Source organism: Cryptomeria japonica, chromosome 1, assembly GCF_030272615.1.
Source record: "Cryptomeria japonica chromosome 1, Sugi_1.0, whole genome shotgun sequence".
Taxonomy (NCBI): Eukaryota; Viridiplantae; Streptophyta; class Pinopsida; order Cupressales; family Cupressaceae; genus Cryptomeria; species Cryptomeria japonica.
In genome coordinates this window covers 230,182,247-230,199,732 of record NC_081405.1, presented here as the reverse complement: position 1 = coordinate 230,199,732, position 17,486 = coordinate 230,182,247, and the positions used below count along the sequence as shown (strand labels likewise).

Genomic DNA, 17,486 nt, shown 5'->3' with positions numbered 1-17,486 from the left:
ATGATGGTTGTGCTCTAGGTGTGTTACTAGGCACAAAATAATCACCTATGGACCCTGATCATGATGATGGAACAATGCTAGGTACTCTACTAGAGGAAGCAGAAGCGACGAGCGAGGTGGTGGTGGGTTTGCGGATATGTGGGCCATGTCGAGAGCCCACTATGCCCTCAAGTGCTTCTTGTTCCTCTTCAATGTCAACAGAAACACCTTGAGATTCAGCTATGGCTGATCTCATGGCTACCTTTGCCCTCTCCCTTTGCAATTTCTCCTCTTCCCCAGCTGTAAGTAGGGCATTCATTTGTCTTTTTATTTCTTCATTGGTCCCAGGGCATGGTCTAGCATCATGCCTGTCTATTTCTGCAAGGTGGTATTTGAGGTGGCTGATGCTTCCATGAAGTATTTTCTCACACTTTATGCATATAACTGACCCAGGATTGGGTCCCTCATAGGCATACCTCCATGCCCCATCTCTAGCACCTCTAGGATGGGTGCCTATACATCCAGATGGGCATGGATCTAGTGGCTATTGCTCCCTTGCTATGATTAATGCTTACTTAACCTACACATACAAAGTGAAAAAAAAAATTAACATTTTAGTTAAACAATTTAGCAAACCATCTATATTAGTTTAAATAAATTTAGACATCATTCAAGTTTAAAAAAAAAAAATATTAAGGTTTGATTTTTTTTTTGAAAACTAGATTCTTCAAAAAAATTGTGAAAAATTCAACAAAACTTGTCAAATCTAGTGTTAAATCTTGTGCAAATAACTTAGAAAGGATTTAGACTACCTAGGAATCATTTCTTATCTATAGAAATGCAACAAAAAATAAACAAATTGTTTTAAAAAAGCATAGAAAAAAAATAAAGAAACTAACCTGGGAATCTGATTTTTCTTGAAAATCCCCTTCAAATCCACTTGGAATCACTCAAAAATCATTCCAAATCACTTTGCAAGTCACTCCAAGTCAACTTCCCCCTTCTCAGCCCAAAATTCAATCAAAAAACACAAAATGAATTGTCTTTCTGCCGTTTTCGGTTATCAGGCACAGGCGGGCAAGTTTTTAACTCGGACTCGCCGAGTTTTTGCCAAAAACTCGGGGAGTTTTTGGGGCGAGTAGAAGTCAAATCTACTCGCCAGGCGAGTTTTGCTACTCGCCGAGTAGTCCATCTATGCTCTTAGGTATTGATGTGTCTGTTGGTTGACGGTTGTGTTCCTCTTGACAACCGTTGGGTACTTTAAATATATTGTGTATGCCAAGGAAGGTAGTACGGTATAGTGTGATCTATTGTAATCCTTGGTCGATCATCTCTAGTCTTTTTCTGTGTAATAATTTCGTGTGCGAATAAAGATATTTTACTGTTGTGTCTGGTATGCGTTGTCATGTATATTATTATTTTCTGTATTTGATTTATCATATATAGCAGTAAACAAGCTTTATTTGGAATATTCTTGATTTATTATTCCATCTCCTTTCTCCCCCTAGGCAAACTTCTTCATGGGCCTTTATAACATATTATTTCCCTTTCCCCCTTTTAAAACCAACTTGTCTTTACTAGGGATATGTGCCATTGGCGGGGAGGGGGGGGAGGGCGCTCTTTAATTTATTAATATTATAAAGACTTAATAATAACTATAAGCCCCTTTATTTTATTCAATTAAAAACATTAAAGTAAATACTTTGATGTTTCTTCTTTATTCCGAAACCATCACCGAGCCATTCCCAACTGAGAATTGATGATGCCCTGGTCCTCGGGTGATGTCTATATTTGGCAGGCCAACTCCCAGTCTTACTCTAAAAAATAGGAGATTGTCTCAGAACATTAGAAAAGGCTCACAAAGCTCCTTCCAAGGCTACACAAGCTTCGGGTGGTCACTAGGCGAACTGCCAGCCTTTTCCTAGAGAATAGGAGCACTTCCTAAATAAATAGGAAATTGGCTCTAAGCTTCTGAAAATCGTCACAGACCTCCCCAAATGTCACTTGACCCCTTCAATGGGCTCCCTATCCTCTGTATTAGCCTATGGGAACCCTGATGATAGGCTGACCTTGCTAAGGACCCTTAGGAAGGGGACATAACACGGTGGTGCTTTTCGCAATTTTTTTGGCAATATATAAAATATGCACTAAAGTTTTAATATAATGTTTAATTGGTTTACTTTGGTGTTATGTTTTATAAAGTGACGTTATGTTCACCAAGTGGATGCCTAGGTAAAAGGGGGAACTTGGTTATAAATTGTTTTTAAAATATTAAAAAAGGCCATTACAGGGAAAATGAATATTTTTTGAATATAAAATTGCTCTTTTTTTCTGTCCAACTCTGTATGAGGATTTTTGCTCTCATTTGGATTATTCAGAAGTGCACACATAAAAAGATGCAGTTGGAGTGAATAGAGAGTTCTTGTAGGGATTGATTGAGGACAAAAAATTTCATCAAATTACTTGTTTCAGGCTTGAGAGATAGTCCTTAGATGGTAGAGTGATTTCTACAGGAATCACATTGGTTTCACACAGTTTGAATTTTGGGGTTTTAGAAAACATGAAAATATTGAAGTCTTTTGATTGCAAGTTTTTAGAAATTGTGTTTCTGATTGTTTGCAGAGATTTAAGGGTATTTTTTGGAGTGTTTATTTCAGAATTCTTTGCTGGCTGTACCTCATCAGGAAGAGGCCATACCACAAAGTTTGATCGAGAGCTTTCAGACAAAGGGGCAAATTCAATAAGGGTTTTCTGTGTTATTTCTTCCCTTGCTGGGTGATCATTTTAGCACTATATGTTGAGGGTTTAGGAACTGAAACTCTTAGTACAGGCCGTACAAGGGGCGTGGAACATGGCGTGAGGCTAAATGGAGAGTAATGCTGTGTTCTTTCTACATTCTCCCTCTCCAATGTTGGTTGCAAACCATGAGAAGCACTTGCAGGTGTTAACTGGAGTGAAACAAGCTTAAATTGATTGTTTGGGAATTTATAAAGCCTACCACCCCTGTTCTTCCAGTGACCCAGATCATGGGTTTATGACTGAAAGTTATCTTAGACTCTTAGTTCATCATTCTTTCTGGTTGGTGACTGTTTTTGGGAAGAGCTGAGCAAGTTTGAGTTGATTCTTGATGTTTATTATGAGCAGATCCTGTGAGTTTAGAAGAGTTCTGAGAAGAGACTTTCCCGCAACAGGTAACAGCCCTCTGTGACTGTGAGTTCCAGTCATAGCAGACTTGTATGTCATCAGCTTTGCCCTTTTCTTAATGAACATGTGCTATGATTTTAGTGCTCAACTCTTTCATGTATTGAGTATCAATCTTGTATGCAGATTTCCAAGTTTCATGAACAACAGCCGAACCTAACATTGGAAAACTCAATAACAGAAATTTATGACAGTGAAGAAAACTTTGCATGTTCATCTCTAGATTCTTATTGTGGTTTCATTAGCAGGAAGTTTCAATTTTGTTTTTGGGGTAGTTGTTACAAGGTAGAAGAGTGCTCAATAAATATATTTGCAGTTTGTGATGTTAAAACTAATGCAAGTAAGGACTACCTTCAAATTTGAATATTAAGTTGAGGGGATGTGCAACAAATGGCAATTGTATGATTCAAATATAAAATTTATTAAGCCTAAAGTTCAAGGGACAAGGTATCCAATAGGTTGAGATCAGAAAGGAAGACCTAGCATCCAGTCTTAATTGTGGAATAAGTTGCCATTTTGGTATTTGCTAGGGAATGAATCAGTAACAAAAACGTACTGCGAAAACTATGGAAAAAATTTGGACCAAGATGTTAAAAGTGATGAACATTGTCCTAAAATTCAAATCAGCGAGTATGGGTGCAGTCAAGGATAACCAAACACGAGTACATAGTGGTTTCATTCCTTGAGCAGGTAAGAGGAAGATAGATATATATTTGTCACAATAAATGGAAGTTTTGTACAGATTGTTAGTTGTATTGATCAATGTTCACAGGACATTGTGTTATAATTGTAGGTATGCTCTCACCTCCCTTACATATGACACAACCATCAGTGTGGTAACCATATATAACAAAGGTGAATAAATGACTAAAGAAGTTGTCTTTTTGAAGAACTTGTTGCTCCTGTCAATGGTACTACCATCTCAGTCCTAGTGAGATTATGGATAGCACATGTCAAACAAATCAGAAAAAATCACAAACAAGATGCATATATGAAAGGAGGAGGAATGAGTTTTTTTGATGTTACTAAATAATAAAATATAGCAATCCTCAGATTACAATAGGAAATTTTATAACATACAGTGAGTGGCACTAGGTTTGGATATTGAAGAAATTGGGAAAATCTATGTTATTACTAAATCCTTTTAGATTGAGATAGGCATGAGATCGGAGTAGGAAACTATAGATATGATACCCGAGGTTTCGAGTTTCAAACTTCTAGGGACAGAACTGATAGATTTGATTTCCAGTTTTCATAGTTTTCTTATTGCAGTGTTCTGTTGAAGGATTTGGAGAACTAACTTATTTTGAACTTAGTTGTAGTTTCAGTCTTTTATCCAAGCAAGGAGTGCATCATACTAAATGTATACCAGGTTTTCTCAGGTTGAATATTTTCAGCAAAAAATTTCTGAATTTCCTGGAAAGCATGTAGATTTGCTTATTTCCGAGCATTCTTCAAAAGTGCAAAATGCTACAGAGGGATTGGTGATCAAGTTCTTGATGCATGAGCATAGGTTAGTATTTTGTTTAGTAAGACTAGTTTCTATATACCAAATCCATCTGATTAAATTTTCAGCATATTGGGCAAAAATGAGTCCGGAATCTGATTGGGTGAAATACAGCACTCGGCGTAAAGTATTGAGACAGGAGAGAGTTGGGATGAATAAGGTTGAGAAGTTGTTGCATGCTCTTCCCAATATTATATTTTCTCCAGGTAGGAAATTGCTCCTTGTGTATAATTTTTTTGATTATTTAGAGAATTTGTATGACTGCTATTTTTTGTTGTAGCATTTGCTCGTAACATCTCATTTGAAAGGGGTTTGGCTTATATGTCTTTGTTTTGAGAAAGTGTTTTCAATTTTTAAGTGCCAAAATTGGATATTATGCATTGTTTTCTGTTGATAAAGTACTAAATTTTCATTTTACAGTTTATTTGGTAATAACTGTTTCCACCTAAGTTTGACTAAATTTTGAATCTAAAACATAAATTTTTGAAAACTGCACATAGCTTATTTGTCTTGACAAAAATGCCACTTGTTTTGGGCTTTAGATCTGTGTTCGGTTGAAGTATTTTATTCCTTTTTTGTATCCAATAAGATATAATTGAAGTGATTAACATTTGTAGCCAATGTTTATGTACATTTTCATCACAGTAGGTCCCTACATCCATGGTGTATTGGAGTGTGCCTTTTGTAAATTGAGTGGATGGGATTATATGGTTTTCAGAAACTGGTAAAACATATGTTTAACATTTTTGTCTTCAAAATTGATAAAGATGGCTGAACTAAAATTCTGTTTTGCAGCCCTTATTTGCCTGGATTTTAAACTAAAATATTTTTAATGTAAGTGTATCGAATTTTTACTTGTATACTCAAGATGGGATGGTTTTTCAAGGTGGAAATTAGAAAGACATTCTGAGCTGTTAAAGAGGAAAATCATATATAGTAGCTCCTTATACTGTTATGCATCACAATGAAACTCAGTGTTCATCCTTACCTTTTCCTCTTTTATTATCATAATCTATTGTCATAAGCTGTTGACCCAATGTAAGTTTTGGGCGACCCCATCAGATTGTAAGGTGTTGTGTCATGGTCTTGTTTTTTCATCTAACAGATTTTGCAGGTTGATCGAGGTTGCAGCTGTTCTGAAATGAAATAATGATGAGGTTTGAGATTGTTGATGATTGAGGTGAAGAAAGGAGAATATGAGAATGGCTAAGGTGAAGAGGCACACTTTTTTTGTGGCTAATCCTCTTAAAATCTCTGCTGGTATTTGGAGGAAAGTGGTCTCAGTCATCTAAAGTTTGCTTGAACATGGCATAGATGGAAAAACTAACATGTTTTTCTTCCTGAGTGCCCTTTAATGGTTGCTGAACCAAGTGAAATCTCCTTTAAGGATAAAAGTAGCAATGGCAAATGTAGGCTCTGCTTGGATTTCTGCTGAAGGGTTGGTAAAATGGTTCAAATAGGTGAAAGTTCTGCCAGCCATCATTAAAGTGAATAATTTATTGAGAAATTCTGCTGTCCATCTTAAAAGTGGCAAAGAAACGATATAATTCTGCCTGCACATGAAATGTAGACAAAGACAGAGATGCATGCCTTGGCTGTTATAGTCAATTTTAGTGATTTTACATCATCCAAAAATGTGGCGTAAGGTTAAGAAACTTCTGCCCAACATTGAATAAACGTGGCAATATCTCTTAAGATATTGTGTTGGCTTAAGCTAGCGAATCTTCTGCCCAACAAAAGTATGGTAATTATTGCCAGAGAAGCAACAATCTCCAAAAAATCTTGATTATATCCGATCTTTGCGAATCTTTCCCACAGACGATTTCTCCCCCCGAAAATTTCCATCTTTTAAAAAAATTCATTGATTGCAATTTCAACATCTCTTTTGGCATATAAATCACTTAAAAACTGCATATGAAACCTTAATCAATCTCCTGCCAACTTGTGAAACCCTTGAAACCTATGAAATGATGAATTATTTTACGAATAACACAGTTGTATAATATTTTTTGGGCAGAATTATAAATTGGAGCTATTCGAGACATGCATAGAAGGCACAACTAATTGCAAATTTGCAGGGAGTCAAGAAGTGGTGCATTTGACTGAAAGGTAGACAATTTTTTTGCTGTAACATTGTTGCAAATACATTCTATAACTTCACGCCAAATAAATAGTATTTACATAAAGTTCAAGCAATGCATGCAAATAGATGAAAAAATTGTTAAATAAAATTTTCAATGTGCACATCTGTAATGTCCCCTCTCCTAGTAGATCACTCAGGGTCGGAGATTCACCTGTCAACCATCTCCGCAGGTGAAATCGGTGATTAGGAGATGACAGTGGTGGCACATGGGGGTCTACACTTGGCATTTGGGCACTAGGAAGTGTTATTATTTGATGTTATAATGTTATTATAATATAAAGTCACTTTTTCTAAAAATAGACAAAATTAATTAAAGTGACTTTATAAGAAAAGTGCAAGGTTGAATTGCCTTTATTAAAAAGACCCCATGGCACGTCTTCCTAGGGATAAAGTGTTTTAAAAAGGTGGGGCCAAGTCAATGAATATTAAGACCCTCAAGTTGGGTGATTTGGCAAGGAGATTATTATATTTAATTAATTTCATTAAATCAAATAATGAGAACCCTAAAAAGTTCAATTAGGGTTAGGGAAGTAATAAAGTGAGGTGAGGATATTCATTTTAGCATCTTGGGAAGTCATTTTTACAATCAACTTTTGAAAATTGAGCTCTGCAACTCAATTCAGCAGCTTAGCAACTTTGAGGAATGAAAATTCCTTGAAGAGAAGGTGAAATTGGATGATACCCCAATTCACAGGATGGAGAAATTCACCCAGAATTCCTAATTGGGCTTCAATTCAGATTTACTTTAGCATCTACAGGGAATTTATATGCAGATTGGAGAGGGTTTCAGACTGAGAAGGCGGATAATTCATTTCCTATGGCAGCCGTACAACCTCCATATGAAGCGTACCATTTGGTGGCCTTCCAGGGTACTAGATATCATCAATCCAGCCATTAGAGGGCTTGTATCTCCTAAATTTCTCATGGTCAGCATTGCATATCAGCATCTCAGTGATTTTTAGTGGTTACAGGAATAGATTTCTCGTCCGGTTATTGTTTTGATCAGTAGTCTGAATAATTCCTCCTGGGAGCTAGGCGTGGAAGTTAGTGGAATTCCAGTTTTTGTTTTTGTTAATTTTCCTAGGATCAAATAAAACCATTTGGGCCCATTGGCAGCAGCTGGAAGCCCTTAGATTGTTTCATTCTTCAATTCATCAATAAAATGTTCTCCAGGATGGGCATTGGACTCCTGGTATGCTATTTGTTGTCCTGAATAATTAGAATTCTTAATTTTGAAAGTTATTGCATTGCTGTTCATTAAAAATCAGAACTCTGATTTAATTACCAGTCAATTATAATCCTTCATTTTGTGGTTCAAAGTGTTATTTCCTTGGCAATTCTTTCACACTTAAACTCTAAGCAAGCATTGACATCAAAACATAAGCATAGAACCTCAGAAACCATTCCAAACCTCCAACAACAGTATCAAAACTCAGAAAAATTCAGTTTACATTTGGTGGGGATCTTTCAGTGGTATTAGAGCATGATCTTGCCAGCCTGAGGGTCCTTTGGTTAATTCTATGTATCCTGGAAGAACTGGACCATAGAGGTTTTATACTCGCAGGAGAGTACTTGGGCATTTGAATTTTGATACAAGTTGTCCAGCTGGTGCAATTATGGGTGATGTTCATGATGGTCATAGGAGTCTCTGACAGGAGGAGAGATAGAACTGCCCCCAATCCTGATGAGTTGCTGAGAACCCTGGGTAATTCACAGCCAAGGATTGTACATGCACTTGACAGATTACATGATACTCTGGATAGAATGGATTTGAATCGTTACATAGATGAGTGTGATAGACAGCAGGTCATTTTCAGCTGCTGGGAGCCATGGCAGCAGCAGGGCTCCTTCATCACTGGGCAATACATCCGTTTCACCTAGGTGTGACAGGGCTCATATTTTGACAGCTGACAGGCCTATGCACCCACGTTTCATTCCTTTAAATTAAAAAAACAAGTAGTTTTTGTCTCTTTATCAACATATTTTAATGTTTTTGTCAAATTTGATTTTTTTCTCGATTTTTTCCTGTTTAAAACTCGATTATTTCAAAAAATCTTTTACTTTAGTTTGCCTATTTTTACCCCAAAAGATTTTTGCTGCTAGGGGAAGTGCACCAATTACCGCCCATGTTCCAATTACCATTCACTCTATGCACACCTATGCCCACAAAAAACTCTTGAATTTTAGCCATTAAAAACTTTTGAAAGGCCAATAAAAATTTGCATCCCATGCCAATATATGTTCACAAATGAAGGTGTTTTTGACCAATGAAAGTAGACAACTACACATACATCTCCATTTGCAAAACAAGACAAGCTGCCCAAACTTACCCACATTTACATTTAAAATAATGAACTTTAATGTTTATAATACTACCCTATGCAAGTGGCCCAAAACTCAAAACATATTGTATTTACATATGCATATGCACAGTTAATGGTGCCTAATTTGTCATAATATCAAACCCCTATCAACTTTATGGGCTATCAATTGGACATTCTCCCACACTTCCTCTCACATCTTTATGTGTTAATAACTTAATTACATCTGCGATTGGTACTTTTGCATACAATAAATGGTATAAGACTCCCCATTAAACATAAAATCAAATATTAAACCAAATATAAAACTGAATTCATTAAAGCTACCATAGAAATCAGACATAAATAGCAACTACAATCTGAAATGACCAATTTTTCCCACATATATTCAAATTTCAAAAGAAACAACCACAGTTTAATGTATTCATTTTCCACATTCAAATGATTTTATAAGAGAGAAGACCCAACGCCATTTGCATTTTCATTACGAATTCTCCTCTATTTTCCCTTTATACTCTCTACGAAAATTCAGAGGATATCTTGTCAATTTTACACCACTGTATGGATGCTATGTAGGGTTTAATTCATGACTGAGAAATATTTACAATTTTTTTGGGGTATAGAGTTATTGCCCCAATTTTTTGACTGGTTTCATAATTACACATCATGCATACTCTATAGGTTGTAGTAAATGTTAACCTATCATTTCTCCTTACATTTTGCAAACAATGATACTTGTTGATCTATTCTCCTCCATTTATCGTCAATTTGGCATCACTGTGTGGATGTTATGTAGGGTTTCATTATACTTTGAAATAATTTTAACGACTGTGAAATAACTACATTAATTTTATAATTTTTTTGTGTAACCCTATTTATTCCAAACATATTGTATAGGGTTTCATTTTCATCAACCTTGAGTCCCCTACTGTTGTTCTCACTGCTTTGGAGCAGCCCTTCTCTATGCCCATTGGTGTTTCTAGTGAGCCACCTCTCTCTCAACACATAGCTGACCCCCATGGTCATGTTTAGTTTAATGAGGTGGCCGGAAAGTGGTTTGTCTCTGTGAGATCTTCAGCCTTCATGGAAGATCTGGATGTGGATTTTTCTGATTTTTTGGATTTAGACAATGTGATTGTTTGAGTTAGAAAATGCACCATTTCCCAAACTGTAAATGAGATGTTCCTACTAGGTGGTTGATTCTATAGTCTTTGTGATTGCAGTAGCTTTGTTTTCCTGTTGATTCTTTGCCTTGAGCTCTCTTGAGGATTCTTTAGTCAGTTAGTTATTTTTTGTGCTCCCCATTAATGGGTCTGAAGCGGTCTTTTTTATTTTATTTTTTCATATATTGGGAGTGGGGTCTTTTTCATATATTTTTTTACATCATTTTTATCTCATTGTGGTTGGAAGGAAATTTTTTGAAATTCATCACAGTTGTAGGACAATAGGTAAATATTATCATGGTTGCTAGGAAAAGCATGAAATTCATTGCAGATTTGCTTGGCATCATCCCAAACGAACCCATAAAAAGATTTTCAAACCCTATTCATACCCCCTGCCAAACTGAACTTGAATTTGGACCTGGGCTGGATGAACCTTAACCAGCAAGTGCAAGGGAGTGAATCGATAACATAGCAAAAATGAAACCTACTAAGGTCATAGTTGTTAAAATGAAAATACATTGTGTTGAGATCTAAAGAGGATAGAGACACACAAAGAGTCCTGCTGAACCTGTATGATGAGTTGTGAAAGATGGCTATTCTTCTGTTTCTGGTAATGTAGTTTGGAGGTGGTTTTTGAGGGTTATTTTACTTGCACTCAGCAGAATATTAAACATGATCTAGCAGATTTAATCTAGATCTTTGTTAGGGGTTATTTTTCTTGCACTCAGCAGAATATTAGCTGCAGGCAATGCTGTATCTAGTTTAAGTTGAGAAACCAAGGAAAATGGCTCTAAACGAAAACATAATTTTGTTTATTGCAATGAACATTTCAGGTGTTTAATCAAGTTGCTCATTTGGTCTAGCAACCTTTGTAATTATATACATAATTTAATCGTTAACTCATTATGTCTAGTAATGCATATGTATTTGGCATTTGTGAATGGCTGATCGTTAAGCTGAAATGCAAACTTTATTCATCTGTCTTTAATAAACTGGAGGCAGAAGTACTGCCACAATTCCACTCTTACTGCATATCATAGACAAGGAATGTAAAAATCATAATAGAAGCATCAAGTGGTGAAGGTTAGATTTCCTGGGTTATGTGGGTAGGAGTTAGGACAGAAGCATGGGGTGGTAAAATATCAATGAGCAATATGTTTCTGTTTTCTTTTGTCAACCAAAATTGAAGATGTTAAGGTACCGTTCATTTTGAACTTTTCTGAATAGAAATAAATTGGACTGAGAAGCAACGGTATATAGATTTATTTATTAATAATATTTATTAGACATCTAAATTCAAATTACAATTGTCCCTTTTGTAGATGGAAAGAAATCTGTTGCAGACATTCCAGGTGCAAGTTTACTATGTTTAACATTTTCTCCTCCTCCAAAAGCATTGGCAAAGAAAGTCTATTTAAAGGTGAAATAACTATAAGTGCATGTGTTATATTTAAAATTTAAATACATTTGGTGTAGCATTGTTTTAGACACATGCATGAAACAAATGAATCAAGTTTAGCTTCTGAATGCAGATGGTGAGACTCATAGAATATTTGTTTCCATGACGAGCTTCCTTTTAATTGCTACACACTAAGTAATTAATGTCAAAAAATATTACAGGATTTGCAGAAGTGGCAGGCAAAGTATAAAGATGCTTTAATGGAGAATGCAGAAGGCATCCAATTATCAAGAAACATATTTCTTGCTTTGCTGTCTTTACAGTCATGGCTCTCTTTCATGCGCTGCTGGCTAAGAGCAAAGATAATGGTTTTTGAAGCAGAAGGTGTGTGTGATGGACTCGAACAGATCACATTAAAGGCTGCAAAGAGCATATTGCAGGTTGATTTCTATCTCCTAATATCCATTATCTTGAGCTCTTTAGAGTTGCATTTCTTTGTCACACCTCAGTTTTAGAGGGTTTATATCACTAGCTTCTGAGGTGATCGTTAAGTTCAGTACATAGAGAGAAGATTAAATGATATTCCTTTATATTCTTGTCAAGTTGTGCTGTCTAATCTAAATCAACTTAACATTTAGAAATTAGGATTTTATCCAAGCAAATTGTTCATGTGGAAAGAATTAGCTAATGTGCTTGAGGCTAATATTACTATTGGATATAATTCATTAGGGAAAATCTGTAAATCGCCAAAAGTCCTATACAGAGAGAGGTATAACATTGTTCATTGATTAAGAGCTTGTTTTATGGACTATACCATTTAAATGAAAATTAAATTAAGTCCAATTTGAATATATTTTTGCAAATGAGTGTAAGTGTCTTTTTTGATTGATGGTAATCTGAGATGTCAGCAGTCTTGTTCATTCAATCATTTTGTGGTGTCAACATAACTGTAAAATTGGAGGCTACATGTTCTATCTACTTATGATTGGAAAACTTTTGTGCAGGTGACATCTGCATTCCCAAAATAGAACATAGTGATATATGTGGATACCAATATACTAAAATCGAAGATCTAGAACTTGCTTTTAGTCTTGATTCCAAAGGTGGAGATGTTGTTGCCATGAAACCTACGTATTTAGAGTCTAGACATCCTTGTATAAATCCCTCTTTGATGCTTTACAGGAGGCTGCCCTTGATTCTTTTCCCCACATATACCATCATTCTACTCCACCCCACCTTCTTGTTTGCTACCCTCTGAATTGTTGGTTTACCCTTTGACGATGAGTGTAGAACCTTACATTGGTGACTCTGATTTATCCTTGTCCATGAGCCTCCTTCATTTCTACCAACTTTTGTGACATCATATTCTCTTTTGGCATAAGAAACACAAGTTTCTTGTGCTCAGAATTTACAAATTATTTGCTTCCCTCCATCACTGTCTAAGATCTTTTGGTGCTCTCTTTTGAAATACACCAAATAGAATATTCACAGGTCCAAATAGTAAACTGAGTTGGAGCGATAATTCCCAATGGGGAGATTACTTTTATAACAAAATTACACTCAAACTTCATCATACAGTCTGTCCACACAGGCTATTATAAAGAAAATAATTCATACAGTCTGTCCACACAGGCTATTATAAAGAAAATAATTCACACATACAGATTTGATAGTTATCTTGCTTAGATCGAAAACAACATAATCAGACATACAGATCTTAACAAATGGCAATCAAGACTCATACTGATCTTCTGTGGATGATCCGATTAATGTCGAGTGCCTTGGAAGTGCCGCAATGAGCTGCTACCAACAGTGAAACTCAAAAACATTAACGATTGGCAGAGGAAATCGTTGACCCTCCAGGAATGTAGTTTCAAACTAGCCTCCTTCGATTCCTTTGGTGATGTGTAAAATCTCAGAACAGCGTACGCCTTCCCTTAAATCCTGGACAATGGAGATGCAGAATGACGTGCCCACAATAACCTGATTGATTCGCAGGCTTCTTTGAAGATGGAAACTCAAACCAGCGTGCCCACTATACTTGACTGAATCGTAGGTTCCTTATGCTTGTTGCTGTTCTCAGACACTCAACAAGGATATCCTTGTGTCGTTGCAGAAGGGATTATCTCTCTTGAGCCAAAATTGAGGCCTCCAAGGTTTGTGTCTCAAAATCTTGACATTTGCTGAATGCAATTTGCGATGAAACACTTCGATGTTTTCCTTCTCCATCGAGACTTGTATTGATACATGTTCTACAAGTTGGCCTAGTTAAGAAAAATGATTTAGCACACTCTAAGCTAGGTTGGCCTTGGGGTTGTTGAGAAAATTATTTAATATTGGGCCTTTATTAATAATTTTTATTTATTTATTATTTATTAAATTAAAATAATTAATAGAAAAAGGGGTGTTACAATGAAATAGAAGTTGTATTCATAAGAATTTTAAAATTGTGTCATGAATATATGTTCAAGCTAGTTTGATTGTCACACATCTAGAAAATGAAGTTGTTTTACCATAAAACATTAAGTAGTTAAGAAGTGCATTGCAAATATGGTAGTCTCAACACTCCCTTTGGAAGGGTCATACAGAGTTGGACAGAAAAATGTGTCTTCTAAGAATTTCGCTCTGGAACCTGGACAGAAAAAGGTGTCTTCTAAGAATTTCGCTCTGGACCCTGGACAGAAAAAGGTGTCTTCTAAGGATTTCGCTCTGGACCCTTTGGAAGGGTCAAGAGCGAAATTCATGTCTTGGCTCAATTCACCTTCAAACTGACTTGACTTTGTCTTAGACTTGATCCTAGATCCATTTCCTTCCATATCCTTGCAAATTTGCTCAACCATTCAATGGTTTAGGTGAAGAATTTAGGTCCTTTGTGAAATTTCGCTGTGGACCTTTTGGAAGGGCCAGGAGCGAAATTTGACACTTTAACCTCTCCGTCAGGATTCATATATGGAATATAACATTTAAGTATAAGTGACATTTCCTTAACAGAGCCTGCTATCTTTCTTCTTTCTTATACTTTAAGTTATATTCCATATATACTGTCAGGATGTTTGAGAGTGGTTTCGGACCTCTAGGAGTTATAATGCAAAATCTAGTTTTTCTAGGATTCTTCAATTTTCCAGACTTAGTCAAATTTCAGGATCAAGATGACATTCTAGACTTAGCCAAATTTCAGGACATTTGAAGATCAAGATGACATTCTAGACTTCATCACTCACCAATTTGACCTAACTCAGACCTTCAAAGATGATATTCACTCACCAAGCTTCATTGAGCTCCTCAAACTCAAACAAGACACAATTAGCAATAAGAGTAAAACTTTGTCCTAAGGAAGACTTTCAAAGATGACCCTAACCCGGAGCATCCACTGACTCACCTTTTAGCTAAAACAGAGCCTGCTATCTTAGTGATCCCTCTGGCAACACTCAACATGCAAAGGCTAATAGACAAAACCCTAAAAGACCTAGAAACAAACCCCAGAAAGCAAAAAAGTAGGGGTCCCCATTTGCAATGGGGCGATGTGTGAATACGTCACAACAGAATGTCATTTTTTCAAATAATACATTGCATGTGCGCTTTCTCTTAAGGCTTTGTAATCTCTGTTATTTGAGTGATTAGCATGGTTTCAATTTCCTCAACACATTAATTATAAGTTAATTTAGATTTGCTTTCAAAGTTGTTAGAGTTGAATGAAGGATTTGATAAGTATTAATTAACGGCGTATCTCCGCTCATACTTTTGGTGAATGGATGATTTCCATTTCACTATGCAAAGTTAGTCTGAGCCTATCCCCTGTGTATGCCAAAACTTCAATCATTAGCACAACCCATTGAAGATTGCACCTGCTTTGTGTAGTTGTCCTTAGTGTGGCGAAGCAAAGTGCGGTTTCCCGAGAACACCTAGTTAATATCGTCTCCATAATTTGTAGGTTTAGATCAGCTTTCTTAACCCTATCCCCTTTTTCCCTTTTTGAAAGTCTAAATCTCGAAAAATCCCAAAAAAGAGAGCCTGAAATTGACAAATTTATCTAAGTCTATAAGCTTGAAAGACATTTGTAAACGTAAGTCCCCCTTGATATTTTCAGCACACACTACCCAAGTAGCTATCCCACTAAAGTTGCTTGTTCGCACATATAGACCTTGGAATCAGTAGTGATTTTTCAGGAGAGGTTAGAATACCTTTGGGTATCTTATTCTAATGTTTGGTAGATGATAAAACGTACACCAACAGAGCTGTACCCTTATGCAGAGGGTTAACCAATAATTGGTTCACCCAACTGTTGGTTTCTTTTGCCTTTCAACAAGGGCATACATGAGTCATTTACTACAAAATTAGAGAAGGGCAGAATCTGTTAACCAACATGGCCGTAGCGTACTCTAGAAGAGTTGGAATTATTGTACTATTGTGGACTAATTACTAATGTGTGGCTACACAAGTTGAGTAAAGTTTCTATATGAATATTTGATCCCCAAATTAATGAAAACTATGAAAATAAAATGATTCGAGTGTCTAGGGAAAAAGGTTTGGAAGTTTAGGTGGCAAGGTTTTGAACGGTCCTTCTAAGGTTCGAAGTCGGCAAGATACTATTATCATTGCCTAATGTTTGATGTTATTCGTGGAAATAATTCACGACAAGCTGGCCGATTAAATAAAATACTTAGTAAAGTTTGTATAGGAGGAATACTAATCTCGGGCAACAAAACTTTATAAGAAAGTATTGATTTAAATATTTGATAAAATATTTCTTTCCAAAGTCAATGAAGCAAATTTTCATTATTGGTTCTTTAAAGAGGCAAATATTTTATTATTGGTGCTTTGAGATTGCAGAGGAGTTTTTGATAGCTGCTCAAGTTTGAAGAATCGTGGATTATTATAGGTTCATGAAGAAAGTAAAGTGCAGCCTTCAGGTGTTTTTGCATTCTTTTTGGCATGAGAATCTTTGAACCTATGGTCCATGACGTTTCGGGGACTGGGATGGGTGGACGATAGGTGATGTGTTTCCCGGACGTCCACTAGAGGGCCATTTTTAGCGGACGGGGATATATATATATATGAATTTTTCAAAATACATTAATATATTATAGAGAGATTTATGTCAATAACTGATAACAACCATATCATTTGTGAATAAATCTTGAGTGTAGTAGTACAACAACACAATAAATTTCAGTAAAGTATTATAACAGCATTGCTCAAACATAAAAAAAACACGGTCTATCAATATCCAAAAGTCTCAAACATGTATCCAGAAGTCTCAAACTTTAAATTACAGCAGTCTATGAAGCTAAGCCTTATTCGAGCTATCAATATGCAAAGACTTAGAACCATTTGATTCGCTCTCACCCTCCAGCAAATGTGGATCATTGAATGATAGCTTGACTAGTCCTGGTTGTTGGGTTAGTGTTTTGTTTGGTTTTAACTGTTTATGTCATTTTAGGGTTCCTTTGTGGTTTAAAAGTCCTTGTGGGCCCCACACAAACCAATAGAAGCAAAGAAAATTAAAAAAACTTTTTTTGTTTTTGTTTTTGTAAGCTTGGAATCTTTCCCAGCCGTAGGGGATGGCTAGCCTTTTTGGGAATAGGGGGATGCCAAGGGGATGTCGCCTTGTCATCTTGAGGGCGATGAAACGTCTGCAAAGTGTTGGGGATGTTTCCTAGAATTTTTGGTCAAGCGAGGATGGCAAGGGAAGGTACCCTTGGCATCCCCCTATCTCCAAAACGACAGGGGACGGGGACAGGGACAGGGATGCTGGGTTTTGGAGCAGGGGACA

General features: G+C 36.2%; 1 protein-coding gene across 2 annotated transcripts in view; it reads left to right on the top strand.

Annotated features, from left to right (window-relative positions):
• Window positions 1-17,486, top strand: part of LOC131035366 (protein RST1) — a 198,453-nt gene that overhangs the window by 114,600 nt on the left and 66,367 nt on the right. For both annotated transcript variants that reach the window (XM_057967040.2, XM_057967039.2), the window contains exons 14-17: window positions 4,563-4,693; window positions 4,802-4,893; window positions 11,637-11,734; window positions 11,935-12,153. In XM_057967040.2, the coding sequence (XP_057823023.2) occupies window positions 4,563-4,693; window positions 4,802-4,893; window positions 11,637-11,734; window positions 11,935-12,153 (540 nt within the window). The remainder of the gene's footprint in view (window positions 1-4,562; window positions 4,694-4,801; window positions 4,894-11,636; window positions 11,735-11,934; window positions 12,154-17,486) is intronic.